We start from the raw sequence: 19837 nt of genomic DNA, 5'->3' as shown, positions 1-19837 counted from the left end.
TATGATTAATTGTTCAGCAGTCTTATGGCTTGGGGGTAAAAGCTGTTAAGGAGCCTTTTGGACCTCGACTTGGCGCTCCGGTACCACTTTGGTGACTGGAGTGTGTTCCTTTTGTCCAGGTGGAAAAGGGCAGTGTGGAGTGCAATAGAGATTGCGTCATCTATGGATCTGTTGAGGCGGTATGCGAATTGCAGTGGGTCTAGGGTTTCAGGGATGATGGTCTTAATATGAGCCATGACCAGCCTTTCAAAGAACTTCATGGCTACCGACTTGAGTGCTACAGAGGTAGTCATTTAGGCAGGTTACCTTCGCTTTCTTGGGCATAGGGACTGTGGTGGTCTGCTTGAAACATGTAGGTATTACAGACCCGGTCAGTGAGAGGTTGAAAATGTCAGTGAGGACACTTGCCAGTTCATTTGCGCATGCTCTGAGTACACGTCCTGGTAATCGCTCTGGCCCCGCGACCTTGTAAATGTTGACCTGTTTAAAAGTTTTGCTCACATCGGCTACGGAGAGCATGATCACACAGTCATCCGGAACAGCTGGCACTCTCATGCATGCTTCAATGTTGCTTGCATCGAAGCGAGCATGAAAGGCATTTAGCTCGTCTGGTAGTCTCACGTCACTGGGCAGTTTGTGGCTGCGTTTCCCTTTGCCTTTCCATAATGTTTTGCAAGCCCTGCCAGAGCCGGTGTAGTAGGATTCAATCTTAGACCTGTATTGATGCTTTGTGTGTTTGATGGTTCGTCTGAGGGCATAACGTGATTTCTTCTAAGCATCCACATTAGTGTCCCGCTCCTTGAAAGTGGCAGCTCTAGCCTTTAGCTCGATGCAGATGTTGCCTGTAATCCATGGCTTCTGTTTGGCATATGTACATTTGGTCACTGTGGGGACGACGTCGTCAATACACTTATTGATGAAGCCGTTGACTGAGTTGGTGCACTCCTCAATGCCATTGAATGAATCCCAGAACATATTCCAATTGTGTTTGAGCGAGTCACTGGTACTTTAGTTTTTGCTTGTAAGCAGGAATCAAGAGGATAGAATTATGGTCAGATTTGCCAAATAGAGGGCGAAGGAGATCTTTGTATACATATCTGTTTGTGGAGTAAAGGTGGTCTCGAGCTTTTTTCCCTCTGATTGCACATGTGACATGCTGGTAGAAATTAGGTAAAACTCAACGATACCTATGAACAGGGCTAACCAGGCAGGATATAACCCCACCCACTTTGCCAAAGCACAGCCCCCACACCACTAGAGGGATATCTTCAAACCAACAACTTACTACCCTGAGACAAGGCCGAGTATAGCCCACGAAGATCTCCCCCACGTCACGAACCCGAGGTGGGTCGCCAACCCGGACAGGAAGATCACGTCAGTGACTCAACCCACTCAAGTGGGTTGATGGATTCTGTATGCGTGCCATTCAGAAGGTGAATTAGCAGGACAAAATATTTAATTGACTTTGAACGGGGTATGGTAGCAGGTGCTAAGCGTATATCGGTTTGCATCAAGAACTGCAAAGCTGCATTGTTTTTCACGATCAACAGTTTCCCGTGTGTATCAATAATTGTCCACCAACCAAAGGACATCCAGCCAACATGACACAACTGTGGGAAGCATTGGAGTCAACATGGGACAGCATCCCTGTGGAACACTTTTGACATTTTGTAGAGTCCATGCCCAGACAAATTGAGGCTGTTCTGAGGGCAAAAGGAGGGTCTGAAACTAGGGCTGTGGCGGTCACAGAATTTTGTCAGCCGGTGATTGTCAAGCAAATAACTGTCAGTCTCACAGTAATTGTCCGTTAAACACTTTTTGTATCTCCTGGCTTCCACACTGATGCAGACCTTTGGAACATCTACATTTTAAAATGTCTAATAAATCCATGTAATATAGCCTACACCTTCACAATGCATCCATTCTTTATTTTAGACAGGTCCAAAGAAGCATGATATGAAGAAAATGTAGTCTATTTCAGAAGAACAGAATAGAATACTCTGAGTTGTCCTTATGTTAGGTCATGTGGCTATGTCAAATGGCTGCGGGCTACACTAGTTCATTTAGCAGACAAGATTTGCTTAGAATTCTGTGGCATTATTTTATAGTATGAAGAATACAATTGAACAAAATATTTTCTCCAAACGATTTGATGGAGTGCGCACATGCGGCTATTCTGTGTTGAGCGGATAACAAAGAAATAGGTACTCCTATATGCTTAATATAGAGTTACATTAATAACTTTAGTTGTTCTACAAACATTTAGCTTTATAGTACCAGTCAAAAGTTTGGACACACCTACTCATTCAAGGGGTTTTCTTTATTTTTTATATTTTCTACATTGTATACATCAAAACTATGAAATAACACATGGAATCATGTAGTGACCAAAAAAGTGTTAAACAAATAAAAATATATTTTAGATTTTAGATTCTTCGATTCTTCAAAGTAGCCACCCTTTGCGTTGATGACAGCTTTGCACAATCTTGGCATTCTCTCAACCAGCTTCATGAGCTAGTCACCTGGAATGCATTTTAATTAACAGGTGTGCCTTGTTAAAAGTTAATTTGTGGAATTTCTTTCCTTCTTAATGCGTTTGAGCCAATCAGTTGTGTTGTGACAAGGTAGGGGTGGTATACAGAAGATAGCCCTATTTGGTAAAAGACCAATCCATATTATGGCAAGAACAGCTCAAATAAGCAAAGAGAAACGACAGTCCATCATTACTTTAAGACAGTCAATTTGGAACATTTCAAGAACTTTGAAAGTTTCTTCAAGTGCAGTCGCAAAAACCATCAAGCGCTATGATGAAACTGGCTCTCATGAGGACTGCAACAGGAAAGAAAGACCCAGAGTTACATCTGCTGCAGAGAATAAGTTCATTAGAGTTACCAGCCTCAGAAATTGTAGCCCAAATATATGCTTCATATAGTTCAAATAACAGACACATCTCAACTGTTCAGAGGAGACGTGCGTGAATCAGGCCTTCATGTTGCTATGTGCATAACAGCAAAATTAACCAGCATTTTGGGATTGAGAACAATACGGCAGAGACAGCAGCAGCAGAGACGAGGAAACAGCCCTTGCCTTAAGTCCTATTCGGGCGGCATTAATGCACAAAACACCACATCTGTAATTTTTGTCCCATCCGAATCTGCTATGTCAGTACCTTTTCCTTACAATTCCAGACAGAATACCCTACTGTTTGTAATACAGCTTGGATTCGAACCATGGACTGTAGTGACGCCTCTTAACCTGAGATGCAGTGCCTTAGACCACTGCGCCACTCAGGAGACTCATTTCCTGATGATGGCTCACCGCTCTTCGTACTTGGCGGCTTCAACCTCCCAACGTCTTCCTCCGATTAATTTACTGTCTAAACTCTCCTGATCAACACCATTGCTTTGTGCCTCTCTCTAATGTCAATATGCCTTGTCTACTGCTGTCTTGGCTAGTTTTTACTGTTTTATTTCACAGTAGAGCCTTCAGTTATGCTCAAAATGCCTTAGATAGCTCTTTCGTCCCACCCCACATACATGCGGAGACCTCACCTGGCTTAACTTGTCCCTCCAGAGACGAAACCTCTCTCATCGTCACTCAACGCCTAGGTTTACCTCCACTGTACTCACATCCTACCATACCCTTGTCTGTACATTATGCCTTGAATCTATTCTACCACGCCCAGAAAGCTTCTCCTTTTATTCTCTGTCCCCAACATAGTAGACGACCAGTTCTTATAGCCTTATAACTCTCTCTTTCTCCTCCTTGCCTGTTTTGACCACACCCTTTCCCAGTCCCCTCCCACTCACAAGGCAGGCAATACGCTTTACCTAATTTTTTACTAGAGGCTGTTCGCCTGCTAATCTCACTGCCACCTCCGTCCAGGTCTCTGATCACTACTTCCTTTTCTGTCTTCCTTTCCTCCAACCCTAGCCACTCATCCCTACCCAGATGGTCATGTGCCATCTCAATCTTCAATCTCTCTCTCCCACTGCTCTCCCCTCTTCTATCTTATCATCTCTCCCTTCTGCTAAATCCTGTCTCCTGATTCTGCCTCTTCCACCATACTATCCTCCCTTTCCACATCCTGTGACTCACACTGGCCTCTTTCCTCCCAGCCAGCTCGGCCCTCCCCTCCTGCTCCGTGGCTGAGTGACTCATTGCGAGTTTATAGAACAGGGCTGCGGTCAGCTGAGGACCTATCATCCTTTTACTCCCTCCTCAGTACCTTCTCTTCCTCTTCCTGTATCTACTGCTAAAGCCACTTTCTAGCACTCTGGCTTCTGTCTCTAACACGCTTCTTCCTCTAACCCTAGGAAACTCTTTTCCACTTTTTCCTCCCTCCTTAATGCCCTTCCCTCCTCCCTCTCTTTGGACGACTGTCAACCACTTTGAAAACAAGGTTGATGACATCCAATCCTCATTCAGCCTTTTGAATCCACTGGTCCCACTCACACAGAACTACCCTACGCCTTGACCTCTTTTTATCCTCTCGCTCCAGATGAAATCCTGCGACTAATGCGGTTCAGCCCCCGAAAAACCTTGCCGCTCGATCCAATCCCCGCCTCCCTTCTCAAGACCATCTCTGAAGACCTTATTTACATTCCTCACTTCCCTCATCAACTCATCCCTGACCACTGGCTTCATCCCCTCTGACTTCAACCAACAATCGACTCCTCTGACGTCAAAAACTACAGACCGGTATCCCTTCAATTTTTTTCATTCCAAAACACTTCAGCATGCTGTCTCTTACCAACTCTCTCGCTATCTCTCTCAGAACACTCTTCTTGACCCTAACCAGTCAGGTTTCAAGACGGGTCACTCAACCGAGACTGCTCTTCTCTGTGTCACGGAGGCTCTCCGCACTGCCACAACTGACTCTCTCTCCTCTGTTCTCATCCTCCTCGATCTATCTGTTGCCTTCGACACCATGAACCATCAGATGCTCCTCACCACCCTCTCGTGCTATGCACACGTACAGGATGACACTGTGCGCTCTTCCGCATAACACGGTGTCTGCCCGTACTCTCGCTCTCCACGGTAAGCCCGGGAAGATGGCGCAGGTCTCCTACCTGACTTCGCCACACTCCCCTTTAGCCACCCCCCCAATAAATTTTTGGGGCTGTCTCTCGGGCTTCCTACCGTGTCGCCGTGCTGCCTCCATTCTGCCTCCATTCGCCGGTATCCCTCCTCACATTGCTCCAAAGAATCCCAAGCGGGCTCCGGCACTCTCCCTGGGTCGACCGACCACCTGTCTATTTCCTCCCAAGTAGTATAACCCAGATCCTGCTCACGCTGCCGAGCTAGCTCCTCAAAACGCCGCCTCTCTGCTTTCGCTGCCTCCAGCTCAGCTTTGGGGCGGCGATATTCCCCTGGCTCTGCCCAGGGTCCTTTACCGTCCAACTCGTCTTTCCATGTCCATTCCTGATATCACTGCTGCTGCTGCTGCTGTCCGTTACCACGCTGCTTGGTCCGAGTTTGGTGGGTGATTCTGTAACGACTCTCGTCGGTGGAAAGAGAGGAGGACCAAAGCGCAGTGTGGTACGTTTCCATATTTATTGGAATACTATTTCCATACGAACAAAAAACAATAAACAGACGAAAACCGACGAAGATACAGTCCTGAACTAGTGAACATAGAATACATGAACGCACGAACAGGAACAATCACCCACAAACAAACAGTGAAAACAGGCTACCTTAATATGGTTCCCAATCAGAGACAACGTAAAACACCTGCCTCTGAGAACCATATCAGGCCAATTGACAACCTAAACATAGAAACACATAACATACACTACACCCACCCAGCTCACGTCCTGACCAACTAAACAAAAACTAAACAAAGGAAATAAGGTCAGGAACGTGACATCTGTTTAGTGATAGAGATGCGTGTGACGTTGCACAGCAGTAAGCTGGTTTATTTATCCTTCATTAATTACTTCTTCTTGATTTAAATATGGAAGGGAAACCAGGGTAAAAGGTATTCTTATATTTTAGTGTAACATTGTAGCAGTTCATTCAATTGGGAGTGGTAAGGGGGGAGTGGTAGGATGTTCCGCCATGATGAAGGAGGGTCATGACTGAAAAAGTTTGGGAAGCACTGATCTAGCTAATGATGAGTACAAATACAGATGGGCATGTTTCACCAGATTTATTTGTATCCACTATGCTGCACCGGTGGGCTACAGGTAATAATAATTATTGCTAAATAACACACCAGCCTGATAATGTTATTAGGCTCATTTCTGGAGAGGTAGATTATATTGTATTGGTGTTCCCATCATTTTATTGTCACTATTTTTGGAGTAGAAAAGTCACCAGTTCTGCATTCAGTACAAAATAAATGTAATGGAACGTAAAAATTAAGTGGAAACTGCTGTTCTGAATAACCACTTGAAAATCGGAGAGAGGTTGGGTTGTGGGTTCAACATGCACCGATACCCTTCAAATACATCACTCATTGCTATAAGCAATACCCTGCCACACTAACAAAACAGAGCAAATGTAAAGTCTGTTGAAATTTTTTAAAGAATGTGTTGTTCAGTACAAGCCATTACGCAACATACAGTGGTTACTCCTTCACATGTTGCGAGGTTACGCCGCGGGACTTAGAGGTAATTTGTGGTTTAGTATGGTACCCTGCATCACCACTTCATTGCTTCAGACCAGCGCAAGAGGGAGTTAGTGCACTGATTATGCTTTTGTGTCCAACTGTTTCTCCAACTGACAATGAATGGGCGACCTAAATCTAAATAGAAACGGATAATTGTGCACGACTTCAGTATTACTTACTAAACCTGTTGTTACACTAAGGTTTTTATTATTTGATTTTGTTAGGATTATTTCGCTCTTACTGTAGTACTGTAGGCCACTCCCAACTGGGTCACATTGTACAGTGCCTGAGTGGTGCAACGGTCCAAGACACTGAGTAGCAGTGCAAGCTGCGTTGCTACAGATGCTGGTTTAACTTCTTATGGCTGCAAGGGGCAGTATTGAGTAGCCAGATAAAAGATGCCCATTTCAAACGGCCTTGTACTCAATTCTTGCTCGTACAATATGCATATTATTATTACTATTGGATAGAAAACACTCTCTAGTTTCTAAAACCGTTTGAATTATTTCTCTGAGTGAAACAGAACTCATTCAGCAGCACATCTCCTGACCAGGAAGTGGAATGACAGACATCGATGTTCTGTTCAACTTCCTGCCTATACATGGGCATAAAACGTAAGAGTCTGCGTACACTTCATAGACCTTCCCCCGGTTGTCAAGAGGCTGTGAGAGAAGAAATTTTGTGTTCATCTTGGTCTGAGGTGGAATTAAAGCTCTTTGTATGACGTGACCGTCCATTTCCTGTTTCTGGAGCGTGCGAAAGGGGACATGGATTTGCCTTCTGTTTAGCTGTCGTTATGGACGACTAACATCTCAGGTTTAGATTTTATTTGATACATGTGACCATATCATCGTAAAGTATGTTTTTTCAATATAGTTTAATCAGATGATTGAAATTTTTTCGGGAGTTTTGCCGTGTTCCGTTCTCTGACTTTGTTGACGTTGGAGTGATCCGTGCCACTTGGCAAGTGCCCATGCTAAATGAAGAGGGAAGTTTGCCGTTCCAGATCCAAATAACAACTGTTCTGGACAAAGGACACCTTGTCCAACATTCTGACGGAAGATCACCAAAAGTAAGAAACATTTTATGATGCTATTTCTAATATCTGTCGCGCATGTGAACTGGTTGTCGGCGCCCAAGTGTTTCTGGCTATTGTGGCTACGCTAATATAACGCTACATTTTGTTTTCGCTGTAAAACATTTAATAAATCGGAAATATTGTCTGGAATCACAAGATGCCTGTCTTTCAATTGCTGTACACTATGTATTTTTCAGAAATGTTTTATGATGAGTAATTAGGTATTTGACGTTGGTGTCTGTAAACATTATGGCTGCTTTCGGTGCAATTTCTGATTGTAGCTGAAATGTAAACTATGATTTATATCTGAAATATGCAAATTTTTCGAACAAAACATATGCTATACAATAAATATGTTATCAGACTGTCATCTTATAAAGTTGTTTCTTGGTTAGTGGCTATTTATATCTTTATTTGGTCGAATTTGTGATAGCTACTCATGGAGTAATAAACTGTTATAGTAAAAAAAGTGGTGTCTTTTGCTAACGTGGTTAGCTAATAGATTTACATATTGTGTCTTCCCTGTAAAACATTTTAAAAATCGGACATTCTGATATTCTGACCAAATAGCATATTCATATGCACATATCAGTCAGAGAACGGAACACGGCAAAACTCCCAAAAAATTTTCAATAATCTGATTAAACTATATTGAAAAAACATACTTTACGATGATATGGTCACATGTATCAAATAAAATCAAAGCCGGAGATATTGGTCGTCCATAACGGCAGCTAAACAGAAGGCAATCCCACTGTCCAGCGCGCGCTCCTCAGAGTCCCGGAAATGAGGGACACGTCATACAAAGAGCCTGTATTCAACGTCAGACCAAGATAAACGCAAAATTTCTTCTCTCACAGCCTCTTGACACCCAGGGGAAGGTCTATGAAGTGCACGTAGACTCTTACATTTCATGCCCATGTATAGGCAGGAAGAAAAGCAGAGCCTCGATTTCAGACTTTTCACTTCCTGGTCAGGAAGTTTGTGCCAAATGAGTTCTGTTTGACTCACAGATATAATTCAAACGGTTTTAGAAACTAGAGAGTGTTTTCTATCCAATAGTAATAATAATATGCATATTGTATGAGCAAGAATTGAGTACGAGGCCTTTTGAAATGGGCACATTTTATCTGGCTACTCAATACTGCCCCTGCAACCCAAACAGGTTTAATGTAATCATTGGCGGTGAGTCTCTTCATTGAATTTTTGTTGTTGTAGATATACTGTAGGCCTACCATAGGCGAAATTAATAGTGGTTACACTACAATTAGGGTGTGGAAATGCCCCTTATGCCCCTTAGATAGTAATTTAGAATCCAATCCCCTTATGCTGTAGCCTACTGCCAAACATCACGTTGTACAGCGCAATATTTTCCATTTCATCCTAACGGAAACCCAGAGGGTTTCGTTTTTCACTTTTCTCAGAATAGAAACACCATAATATTAATCAAATTAATTAAGCCAAATTTATTAAAATCAATCCCATGTACTATGTTATTACAAAAAAGGTTTTAATTCTCTAGTAATGCCATTATGGGAGACTATCAAATGCTTCTCAAAGTTGTCGTCGGGTGGTCGAAATAGCAGTAACTTGCATTAATGTAAAAAATGGCTGAAAATTAAGTAACGTGCCATAGAATGCTATGACGCAAGTTTTAAAGGAGGAACACTGTAGCAAATGTTAAATCGAACTGAATGCACCCCAGAACTGACTTTCTCCCAGTCGTTCTACTAACAAATTGTCAAGATTTACTTTCTGAACTGTTAGAACTAGACCAACTGTTGAAAATAATTAAGAAATTATTGGAATTTCAGTTGTGGTTGGGATATATTAACCCAATTAACAGGAAAGTATTGGATGTATTTTCCCTTCAAAATTCACCAGAAACAAGGGTGTGTGTGTGTGTGTGTGTGTGTGTGTGTGTGTGTGTGTGTGTGTGTGTGTGTGTGTGTGTATTTGAATTGTCCACACCCCACAGGAAGAAGATTTTTATTTGAATTGAAGAAAGTATAATTTAGTTTAAAGCAATTCAAACTAATTAAACTGAGGCTTGAAATATCAGTCTAATTCATTTTTTTTATCAAAAGGATATGCCACTCACTAATGATTGCAAATAATTACATATACCATTTCAAATATTAATTTGATTATAACTCAAAGATGTCAAACAGTATTTATTTTTGTCATGAGATGTTAGATTTTTCCCTTCCATACTGCAGTGTTTGATCTAATACATTTTGGGAGAAAAAAAAAACTCTGATATTTAAAAACATTAAGGGAATTATTAATTATTATAGACAACCGACAACATGACCTTATAATATTTCCAGACCACTACAGAAATACTTGATTGTTTCAGGATGATAAGTTTTACAAATGAAATGTTTGAACCTTCTGCTAAATGTTATTGGTAGCCATACGTGATGTCAAAATAAACATTTCTATGGTGTGTAGAATAAAAAGCCATTTGAATTTCATTGAATTTAATTCTACCTCAATTCAAGAGCAATTCACAACTCAATTCAGAATTGACCCCAACCTTGGTGTGTGTGTGTGCAAACAAGGCTGACTGTCTTTTTTTTGCGGCGGATTACCTGCATTGCAGTGGCTGTGCATAGCAGTGCATAGCGGCCATGGCTCAGTCAACAGACAGAGCAGTGTGTGTGCAGAGCAGAGCAGGGCTTGTGCAGGGTCAGAATGAAAGAGCAGCACATGGAGCTGAAAAATGTCATGCCACAGCCATTTATTCTTACCCAATTCCAAATCAAAGCAGGTGCTTTCAATACTATCTAAAATATAAGAGAAACTGCAACAAATAACATGTTTAAATAACATGGATGAATGATGTCGATAGATAATGTGGTAAAGTGTGATTTGTTCAATTGTAGGCCTACATTTATCTATCAACCTCCGTCACCCTTTGGTCAATTGTAACCAAAACACCTTTTTTCACAGTATGTACTATACATCAAACTTTTGAATCATTCTGATAATCTGTATAACAAAACCTCATCAGAGTACAAATAATTCATTCCCATTCAACAAATGTGTAACGTGGTGTATCTGTATCTCACCTAACTGTAGATGATGTCATCACTGTTGATGATTAACAGGAAGGAGTGGAGAGAGACAGCAGTGTTTACTTAGCTCCGCTCTGGTAGCCGATTGAACCTGAACCCCCGTGTCATGACACCTGTTCCTGAATATGATTTACATCAAGTTAGCACCGCAAGCTCCTGAGTAGCCTTGTCAGTGTGTATGGAAGCTGTATGTATGTATGATGATATAGGCCACGATCATAGAGCCAAGATATTTGGCAAAACCATCAAAAATCCTTACTGTTTATACAATAAGCCAAATCAAGTACTAATCCAGGTCATTTTAACACATCTCTACCCCTCTGTCATATTTCGTTCTTTTTTCTTGGTAAACAATTTTTTTTTTTTTTGCTGTGATTCTGAAGTATATATTTTACCCAAAGAAAATGGTTCTTCAATAATGGTCTCTCTGTGACATCCAGTAACCACATATCTCTTTCTCTCTCTCTCACAGTGGCCCCCACATCCCCTAGTCTGCGTTCAGAGGTCTTCAAGCCTTGCATCGATGACAAGGACCTGGCCTTCTGCCTCAACGAGGGCGAGTGCTCCATCATTGAGACAGTAGCAGGAGTGCACAGACACTGCAGGTGAGTCTCTCGGTGTGTGGGTGTCTGGGGGTGTGTCTGTGTCTGTATTAGTTCACTGTGTCTAACTTGTCCTAGCCTGAAGATTCAGACCTTACGGTTGCAATAATTACATATTCCCTGTAAGGTCTGAATGGCAGGCTGCAGTGATCAGGACACCACGGAGCAGGCGCAAGAGATTGCTCGGAAAACGTACCTCAATCCAGGGATGGGAGATGGGATGGGCGCTGTACTCATAATTATCCCATTATCCAAAATGATACATCGAGAAGATTGAAATACTGCTAGTTTTTAATTAACCCTCTACTGCACACATACTTTTTTTCATAACAAATGTTTTGAAGATTTAAGCTTTCTGATAATGTAGCAACAATAAAAAAAAATATCTTCTACCCCCCCCACAGGAAAAAAAATGGAAATGCTGTACCATACGGGTACTAAAACACCAAGGAAAATCAGATATTTTCAGAACATTTATTAAGTCAAATATATCCAAAACAAGCACTCTTTTCATAAGAAAAGGAAATGATTCTGGCGTCCATTCTTCCCCGCTGTCACTGTCCTCAAGCTCACTGTCCTCACTGCTCGATTAGGCTCCTTTAGCCCTGTGTCCATTGCCTGTGAATGTCAGTGGATATGTTGGCAAAAACATTGACCAATGCAGCAACTGTTGTACTATTATTGTTGTGAATTCTTGCTTTTGGAAATAACAGTAAAGAGGTTGGAAAGATGATAGTGAAATGTGCCGGTGCCTATCACTGGATGGGTCTTCCACCAATCACAGTTTGGCCGCATCCGAGCATCTCTGATGACCATATACGGATCAAATCAAATGACGTCACATGTTCATGGAATCCAATGGGCTGCTATAGTACTAGCTAGCATAGCAAGCTAGGAAAAACAGCAATTTAAATAAAAAGTAGCAGAATTCCAATCATCTTGATTCACCATTCAACATTTCGGGATAATTAGGAGTACAGCAACATATTCCATCCCTGGATTGAGGTACGTTTTTCCAGCCATATACCACGCCGGGCTCTGGCAGTTTACATTCTGGCATCGCACCGCTAAACTTGTCACTGCTTATTTCAGAAGATGTTTCGGTCGACTTCTTTATGGTATTAACCTGTCTAGGATGAGAGTGCCGCTAGCGGCACTCCCCCCCCACCCCCACTGAAAAACCAGTGCCGCGAAATTCAAAAAAAATATTTTTTTAAAATATTTAACTTTCACACATTAAAGTCCAATACAGCTAATGAAAGACACAGATCTTGTGAATCCAGTCAACATGTCCGATTTTTAAAATGTTTTACAGGGAAGACACAATATGTAAAGATGTACATCTATTACCTAAAAACACATTCGCATTATCCACCATCTTTTATTTGTCCACCAACACCAGTAGCTATCACCAATTCGGCTAAACTAAGATATTTATAGCCCCTAACCAAGAAAAAAACTCATCAGATGACAGTCTGATAACATATTTATGGTATGGGATAGGTTTTGTTAGAAAAAAGTGCATATTTCAGGTAGATGGCATAGGTTACAATTGCACCCACCGTCACAAATGGAATAGAAAAACTACTTAGAGCAACGTGTTTACCTACTTACTAATCATCAAACATTTCGTAAAAATACACAGCATACATGAATCGAAAGACACAGATCCTGTGAATACAGACAATATTTCAGATTTTCTAAGTGTCTTACAGCGAAAACACAATAAATCGTTATATTAGCATAGCACATAGCACATAGCAGCCCAGCATTGATTCTAGCCAAAGTGAGCGATAAAAGTCAACATCGCCAAAATATATTAATTTTTTCACTAACCTTCTCAGAATTCTTCAGATGACACTCCTGTAACATCATATTACACAATCCATATAGAGTTTGATCGAAAATGTTTATATTTAGCCACCAAAATCATGGTTAGACAATGTGAAATGTAGCTCAGCTGGTCAGAAAATGTCCATGCGCCACTTAGACAGTGATCTACTCTTATACATAAATACTCATAAACGTGACTAAAAAATATAGGGTGGACAGGGATTGATAGACAATTTAATTCTTAATACAATCGCGGAATTACATTTTTTAAATTATCCTTACTTTTCAATACAGTTTGCGCCAAGCGAAGCTACGTCAAAAAACATGGCGTCCTAAGCCACTAACATTTTTCGACAGAAACACGATTTATCATAATAAAAATGTCCTACTTTGAGCTGTTCTTCCATCAGTATCTTGGGCAAAGGATCCTTTCTTGGGTCCAATCGTCTTTTGGTGGAAAGCTGTCCTCTTGCCATGTGGAAATGCCAACTGCGTTCGGGATGAACTGGAAGCGTGCCCAGCAATTTACAGCGTTTCAGAAATAAATGTCCCAAAATCGCACTAAACGGATATAAATTGCTATAAAACGCTTTAAATTAACTACCTTATGATGTTTTTAACTCCTATAACGAGTCTTAACATGACCGGAGAAAGATTACTCCCAACACTAACGCTTGGAACAGGAGCGGGTCGGTGTCCTCCACGCGCGTTACGCACCAAGAAAAGACTTGCTAGCTACAGGGTTTTTTAATTTATAGTGCCTGTGAACGCGCAATCGACCCCATTCAAATCGTCATCACGTAAAGGCATCCAGGGGAAGACGTAAGCAGTGTCCGTATACTCATAGCAATAACAGTGCCCTTTTAACTGACTCCAGAACAGTGGCCAAAATTTCTGAAATCTGACTCCATGTCAGGGAAATTGCTGTAGAATGGGCTCTGTTCCACTTAGAGACAAAATTTCAACTCCTATAGAAACTATAGACTGTTTTCTATCCAATAATAATAATAATATGCATATTGTACGATCAAGAACTTTGTGGGAAGCCGTTTCAAAAATTACACGATTAGCATAAATAGTCACTACAGCGCCCCCATCCTCAACAGGTTAACTCCAATGTGGATATTGGGTGACCTGGTGGCACGACAAATGCACAACTATATAGTTCAATTATACATCACCCTCCTCAGGGAACTTCAATGTTGTGTTATGTACATCAAAGCAAATAAAAAACACACATAGCAGTGCAATACATTGAAAAAATGAAAAAGGGAACATGTATACCGTCACCCAATACAATAGAATATAATGCAATGTATCAGACACATCTTACTTGTTGTGGCAAAGTGGAGCCTATTCTCTTCTCTTCTCTTCCCCACTAAGCACGGACCCGTCTTTTGGGCATCTTTTTTTGGTTCTGTCCTGACTGTCCGTCTTCTTTTTTGGTGTGGTCTAGTCCACAGATGTAGAATTTTGTTCCGGTCCAGACCAAACCTGAAACAATCATAGACATCTATAATTGGTTCAGATTTTGTCCGGTCCGGCCTTGATTTGGCCCAAACTTAGACGTCTATGATTCACAAGTTTAGACAGCACAATACAGTACAGTAGAACACAGCAGAGTACAGCACATTAAAGTACAATAAAGTATAGATTAGTACAGTAGAGTATAGTTTTCTCGAATGTACTCTATTCTACTGAACTAAACTGTACTGTACTCTACTGTACTGGACTGTGCCTTACTGTACTATGCTGTTCAAACTCAGATTTGCTCTGTTCTGGACCATACTTGTTTGGGGGCAAAACTCATTCAAATAATACCCAGCATGCTTTGCAAGTGTTAGTTTTTACATTTTGGCCATTCAGCAGATGCTCTTATCCTTATGCATTCAACTAGGTATATAAACAACAACATTCACAATCATAGCAAGAAAAGAACATATGTAATTGAGAATGGTATTGTAGTTGAAGTGGTCTGTTTTGAACTACAGGGTGGACTACTTTGAACATCATGCCATATTTATGTTCAAACACTATGTTTAAACTTTCATTCAGAACCGAAAATTAATCTCATTTTCACTTCCGGAGAAAACATATTTTTACCTTTCATTCAGAACCTAAAATGTACCTAACATCTACGTCTGGAAAATATGTATTTTAGATGATTTTCTACGTAATTTGCATACTGTGTCTCTTCTATTCAACTGCAACAAAACACAACCTGCTAGTTTCACAGCTAAACCTACTTAACGTAATTGCTGAGGGATAGACTGGAGCTGTGCTCCGAGTTTCACCATGATGACTGGTGCAGTTGCTCAAAACATTACACTTTTGCGACAGACCATCTCTCCAACCACACTCATGGGTATAATTAACGAATGGATCCGTGGTAGAGAGGAAGGACGGGGGGACTTAACCCGAGGACTAGTCCGCTTTGCAAGTGCCAGTGTTTTGAAGCAATGATTACAGGTTTCTCTCAAGAGCTTCTATTGAATGGTTATTTTTCTGAATAACTGGATAGTAAATGGTTCTAAATACATGGGACCGTGGCGGAATAATAGCGGCTTTCTCACATATGGAGCTCAACTGTTGTACTATTATTGTTGTGAATTCTTGCTTTTGGAAATAACAGTAAAGAGGTTGGAAAGATGATAGTGAAACGTGCCTGTGCCTATCACCGGATGGGTCTTCCACCAATCACAGTTTGGCCGCATCCGAGCATCTCTGATGACCATATACGGATTAAATAAAAGATAATTGAATCAGAGAAGAGTCCAATAGGATGCCAATATCAACCGTTTCTCTTGTTTTCTCCGACCCTGTTTAAACGTGTGGGGATAGATGAAAGGCATACTTTATTTTCTCTGGAATTACTTGATTTTGGAAAACATGGTCATTGTGGATGTTTCAAACACAATGAAATGGACAGTGCCTTTTAAGGTGATGATAATTAAAAACACCTGTATGCTTATGCATAGACCTATACAGTGGGGAGAACAAGTATTTTAAACACTGCCGATTTTGTAGGTTTTCCTACTTACAAAGCATGTAGAGGTCTGTAATTTGCAATGTGCAATAAAATGGAAATTAATTACTTAAAAATCATACAATGTGATTTTCTGGATTTTTGTTTTAGATTCCGTCTCTCACAGTTGAAGTGTACCTATGATAAAAATTACAGACCTCTACATGCTTTGTAAGTAGGAAAACCTGCAAAATTGTCAGTGTACCAAATACTTGTTCTCCCCACTGTATATGAGGCCAAGTCCGAAAAGTATTGTACCATTATACAATACATAGCCTACCGCATATTACACATGACAGAAAAACAGAAAAAAATACTGATTTACTATATCTTTAATACATAATTAGCCTACAATTATAGTGAATTTGTATTTGGTTTTGAATAGCCTAATAATAGGGAGGGCATTTTTTTATCTTTTCATAATTGATAGGCTTACATAATACCATTAGCTCTAGAATATCTCACCACCGTGTGTTTCCATCTTCTCCCCTCTCTCCTTCATTCCAGAGAGAGGGGCTGTCAACAGTTTAATGAAACATGTTTCGTTGTGAAAACATGTTACTATAGATGTTACCAAGCAGATTTCACTTGGTTTCCCAAATGGAGCACTGGGTAGCGGCAGGAACAGGGTTGGAGAGCCCATGGCATACATATAACCTGTTGCCAGGCAAAATAACCGGAGTAGCCTACCAACATGAGTGAAACTAACCGGCAGGAAAGTGGCCTCCATTCAAGTGTATAAAGATGACATGTCTTTTTTCCCCTGCCCCTGTTCCTAACCATTTTATAATGGGCCATTCTAAATCTAAACAAATTTTAAATATAAGTAAAGACAAGATTAAATTGAGAATAGTCTGATGGGTGAAAATATGATCACTTGATGAGACAACAGCATGTGCAGCCTGAGGCAAGGAATGTGCAGCCTGAGGCAAATCACCAATAGCCTATAGTCGCATCATGCAGCCCATATATCTTTTGATTGTTATTAACCTGTCTGGCACCGGGGTTCCGCTAGCAGAACTCCTCCCACATTCCACTGAAAAGGCAGAGCGAGAAATTCCAAAAATATTTTTGAGAAATATTTAACTTTCACACATTAACAAGTCCAATACAGCAAATGAAAGATACACATCTTGTGAATCCAGTCAACATGTCCGATTTTTTTAATGTTTTACAGCGAAAACACCACATATATTTATGTTCGCTCACCACCAAATACAAAAATGGACAGACAGTTTTCACAGCACAGGTAGCATGCACAAAGCCAACCTAACTAACCAAGAAACAACTTCATCAGATGACAGTCTTATAACATGTTATACAATAAATCTATGTTTTGTTCGAAAAATGTGCATATTTGAGGTATAAATCAGTTTTACATTGCAGCTACCATCACAGCTACCGTCACAAATAGGACCGAAGCAGCCAGAGTAATTACAGACACCAACGTCAGAATACCTAAATACTCATCATAAAACATTTCTGAAAAATCGATGGTGTACAGCAAATTAAAGACAAACATCTTGTGAATCCAGCCAATATTTCCAATTTTTTTAAGTGTTTTACAGCGAAAACACAATATAGCATTATATTAGCTTACTACAATGGCCTACCACACTACCACATTCATTCATCAAGGCACATTAGCGATAGCAATAGGCACGTTAGTGATAGCGAATAAACCAGCAAAAGATATTAATTTTCACTAACCTTCATAAACTTTCATCAGATGACAGTCCTATAACATCAGTTTATACATACACTTATGTTTTGTTCGAAAATGTGCATATTTAGAGCTGAAATCAGTGGTTATATATTGTGCTAACGTAGCATCTTTTTCCCAGAATGTGCGGATATTTTTATGACACTCAACTATTCTGACCAAATAACTATTCATAAACGTTACTAGAAAATACATGTTGTATAGGAAATGATAGATACACTAGTTCTTAATGCAATCGCCGTGTTAGAATTCTAAAAATAACTTCATTACGACATCCAGCTTAGTTATAGCGAGAGCGTGTCCAAAATCTGGACGCAAACTACTAGTACAACATGTTCGACAGATATATGAAATAGCATCATAAAATGGTTCCTACTTTTGATGATCTTCCATCAGAATGTTGTACAAGGGGTCCTTTGTCCAGAACAATCGTTGTTTGGTTTTAGAATGTCCTCTTCTCCAGTCAATTAGCACGGAAAGCTAGCAAAGTAGCGCGAAGCTCTCCTTCCTGAACAAAGGCACACAACGCAACACGTCTAACGTCCCGAATAAATTTCAATAATCTAATAAAACTATATTGAAAAATCATACTTTACGATGATATTGTCACATTTATCGAATAAAATCAAAGCCGGAGATATTAGTCGTCTATAACGACAGCTTTTCAGAAGGCAATACCAGGTCCCTTCGCGCACGCTCCAGAAAACAGGAAACTGGTGACACGTCATACAAAGAGCTTTTATTCGACCCCAGATCAAGTTATACAATCCATTTCTTCTCTCACTGCCTGTCGACATCTAGTGGAAGACGTATGAAGTGCATGTATACTGATATATATGAAGGACATTTATAGGCAGGCCCTAGAACAGAGCATCGATTTCAGATTTTCCACTTCCTGACAGGAAATGTGCTGCAGAATGAGTTCTGTTTCACTCAGAGAAATAATTCAAACGGTTTTAGAAACTAGAGTGTTTTCTATCCAATAGTAATAATAATATGCATATTGTACGAGCAAGAATTGAGTATGAGGCCGTTTAAATTGGGCACGATTTTCACCCAAAGTGAAAACAGCGCCCTCTGTCCTCAACAGGTTAAGGCATTCTATGGATTGTTTCTAGCGTATTGGACCTTTTTCAAATGATCACTTTTACACTCAACATAGCCACTTCATATGCGCACTCACTCTAGAATGGGAAAAATATTCTTTCTATTTTATTCAGCTAAGTTCAATTATATTCTTCTTACTATTAATCATAAAATATAAAATAATGGCACAGGACTCTACAGCTTATGGCATGGCGCGTAACTAGACAGTAGGCCAACTTTTCTTCTTCTGAAATACAATTTCTTCCTATCATAATGTTTCTCTAGACCTGCCTAAAATAAATAAGGGATTTATTGTGATGGTGCATATTCAGTTATTTATTATACTTTTTTAAATGTAGATGTTCCAAAGGCACGTATTAGCGCTTGTATGCGTGGAGGCCTGGAGATGCTAAATGTGTTTATGTTTGTGTTCAATTACTGTGAGACCGGCATTCTTTTGCGTGACAATATTACATGACAATATATTCCCTGACACCCACATAATGAGTTTGATGGAACAGGTAGATGAAAGAACCCATTGTAACTGTATGCCGTCCTACACTGGCTTTAGATGAGACGGTGCAGATATTGGTCAATACACATACTGTATTAGAAATTATATCACCAAAGGGTTATCTTGTACTATAGAGCTGTCAACTATGATGTCCATATTAGGACAGTCTCAGCTTTACAAGTAGTTGTGTCCGTCTCACAATGACACTACTCCTTGTGAGGTTGAGCCTGTCCTAATATGGACACCGTAGAGAACAGGAAGGGAGTCAGTGTAATGTGAT

The 19837-nt window shown here is 40.4% G+C and overlaps 1 protein-coding gene across 1 annotated transcript in view; it reads left to right on the top strand.

The window, feature by feature from the left end:
• The window catches only part of LOC129854182 (pro-neuregulin-3, membrane-bound isoform-like), a 414443-nt gene that overhangs the window by 206562 nt on the left and 188044 nt on the right, over window positions 1-19837 (top strand). Inside the window, exon 2 of the mRNA XM_055920970.1 lies at window positions 11247-11379. Within this exon, the coding sequence (XP_055776945.1) occupies window positions 11247-11379 (133 nt within the window). The remainder of the gene's footprint in view (window positions 1-11246; window positions 11380-19837) is intronic.

Source organism: Salvelinus fontinalis, chromosome 1, assembly GCF_029448725.1.
Source record: "Salvelinus fontinalis isolate EN_2023a chromosome 1, ASM2944872v1, whole genome shotgun sequence".
NCBI lineage: Eukaryota > Metazoa > Chordata > Actinopteri > Salmoniformes > Salmonidae > Salvelinus > Salvelinus fontinalis.
Note: the sequence above shows the minus strand (reverse complement) of the source record. Positions and strands in the feature narration are given on the sequence as shown.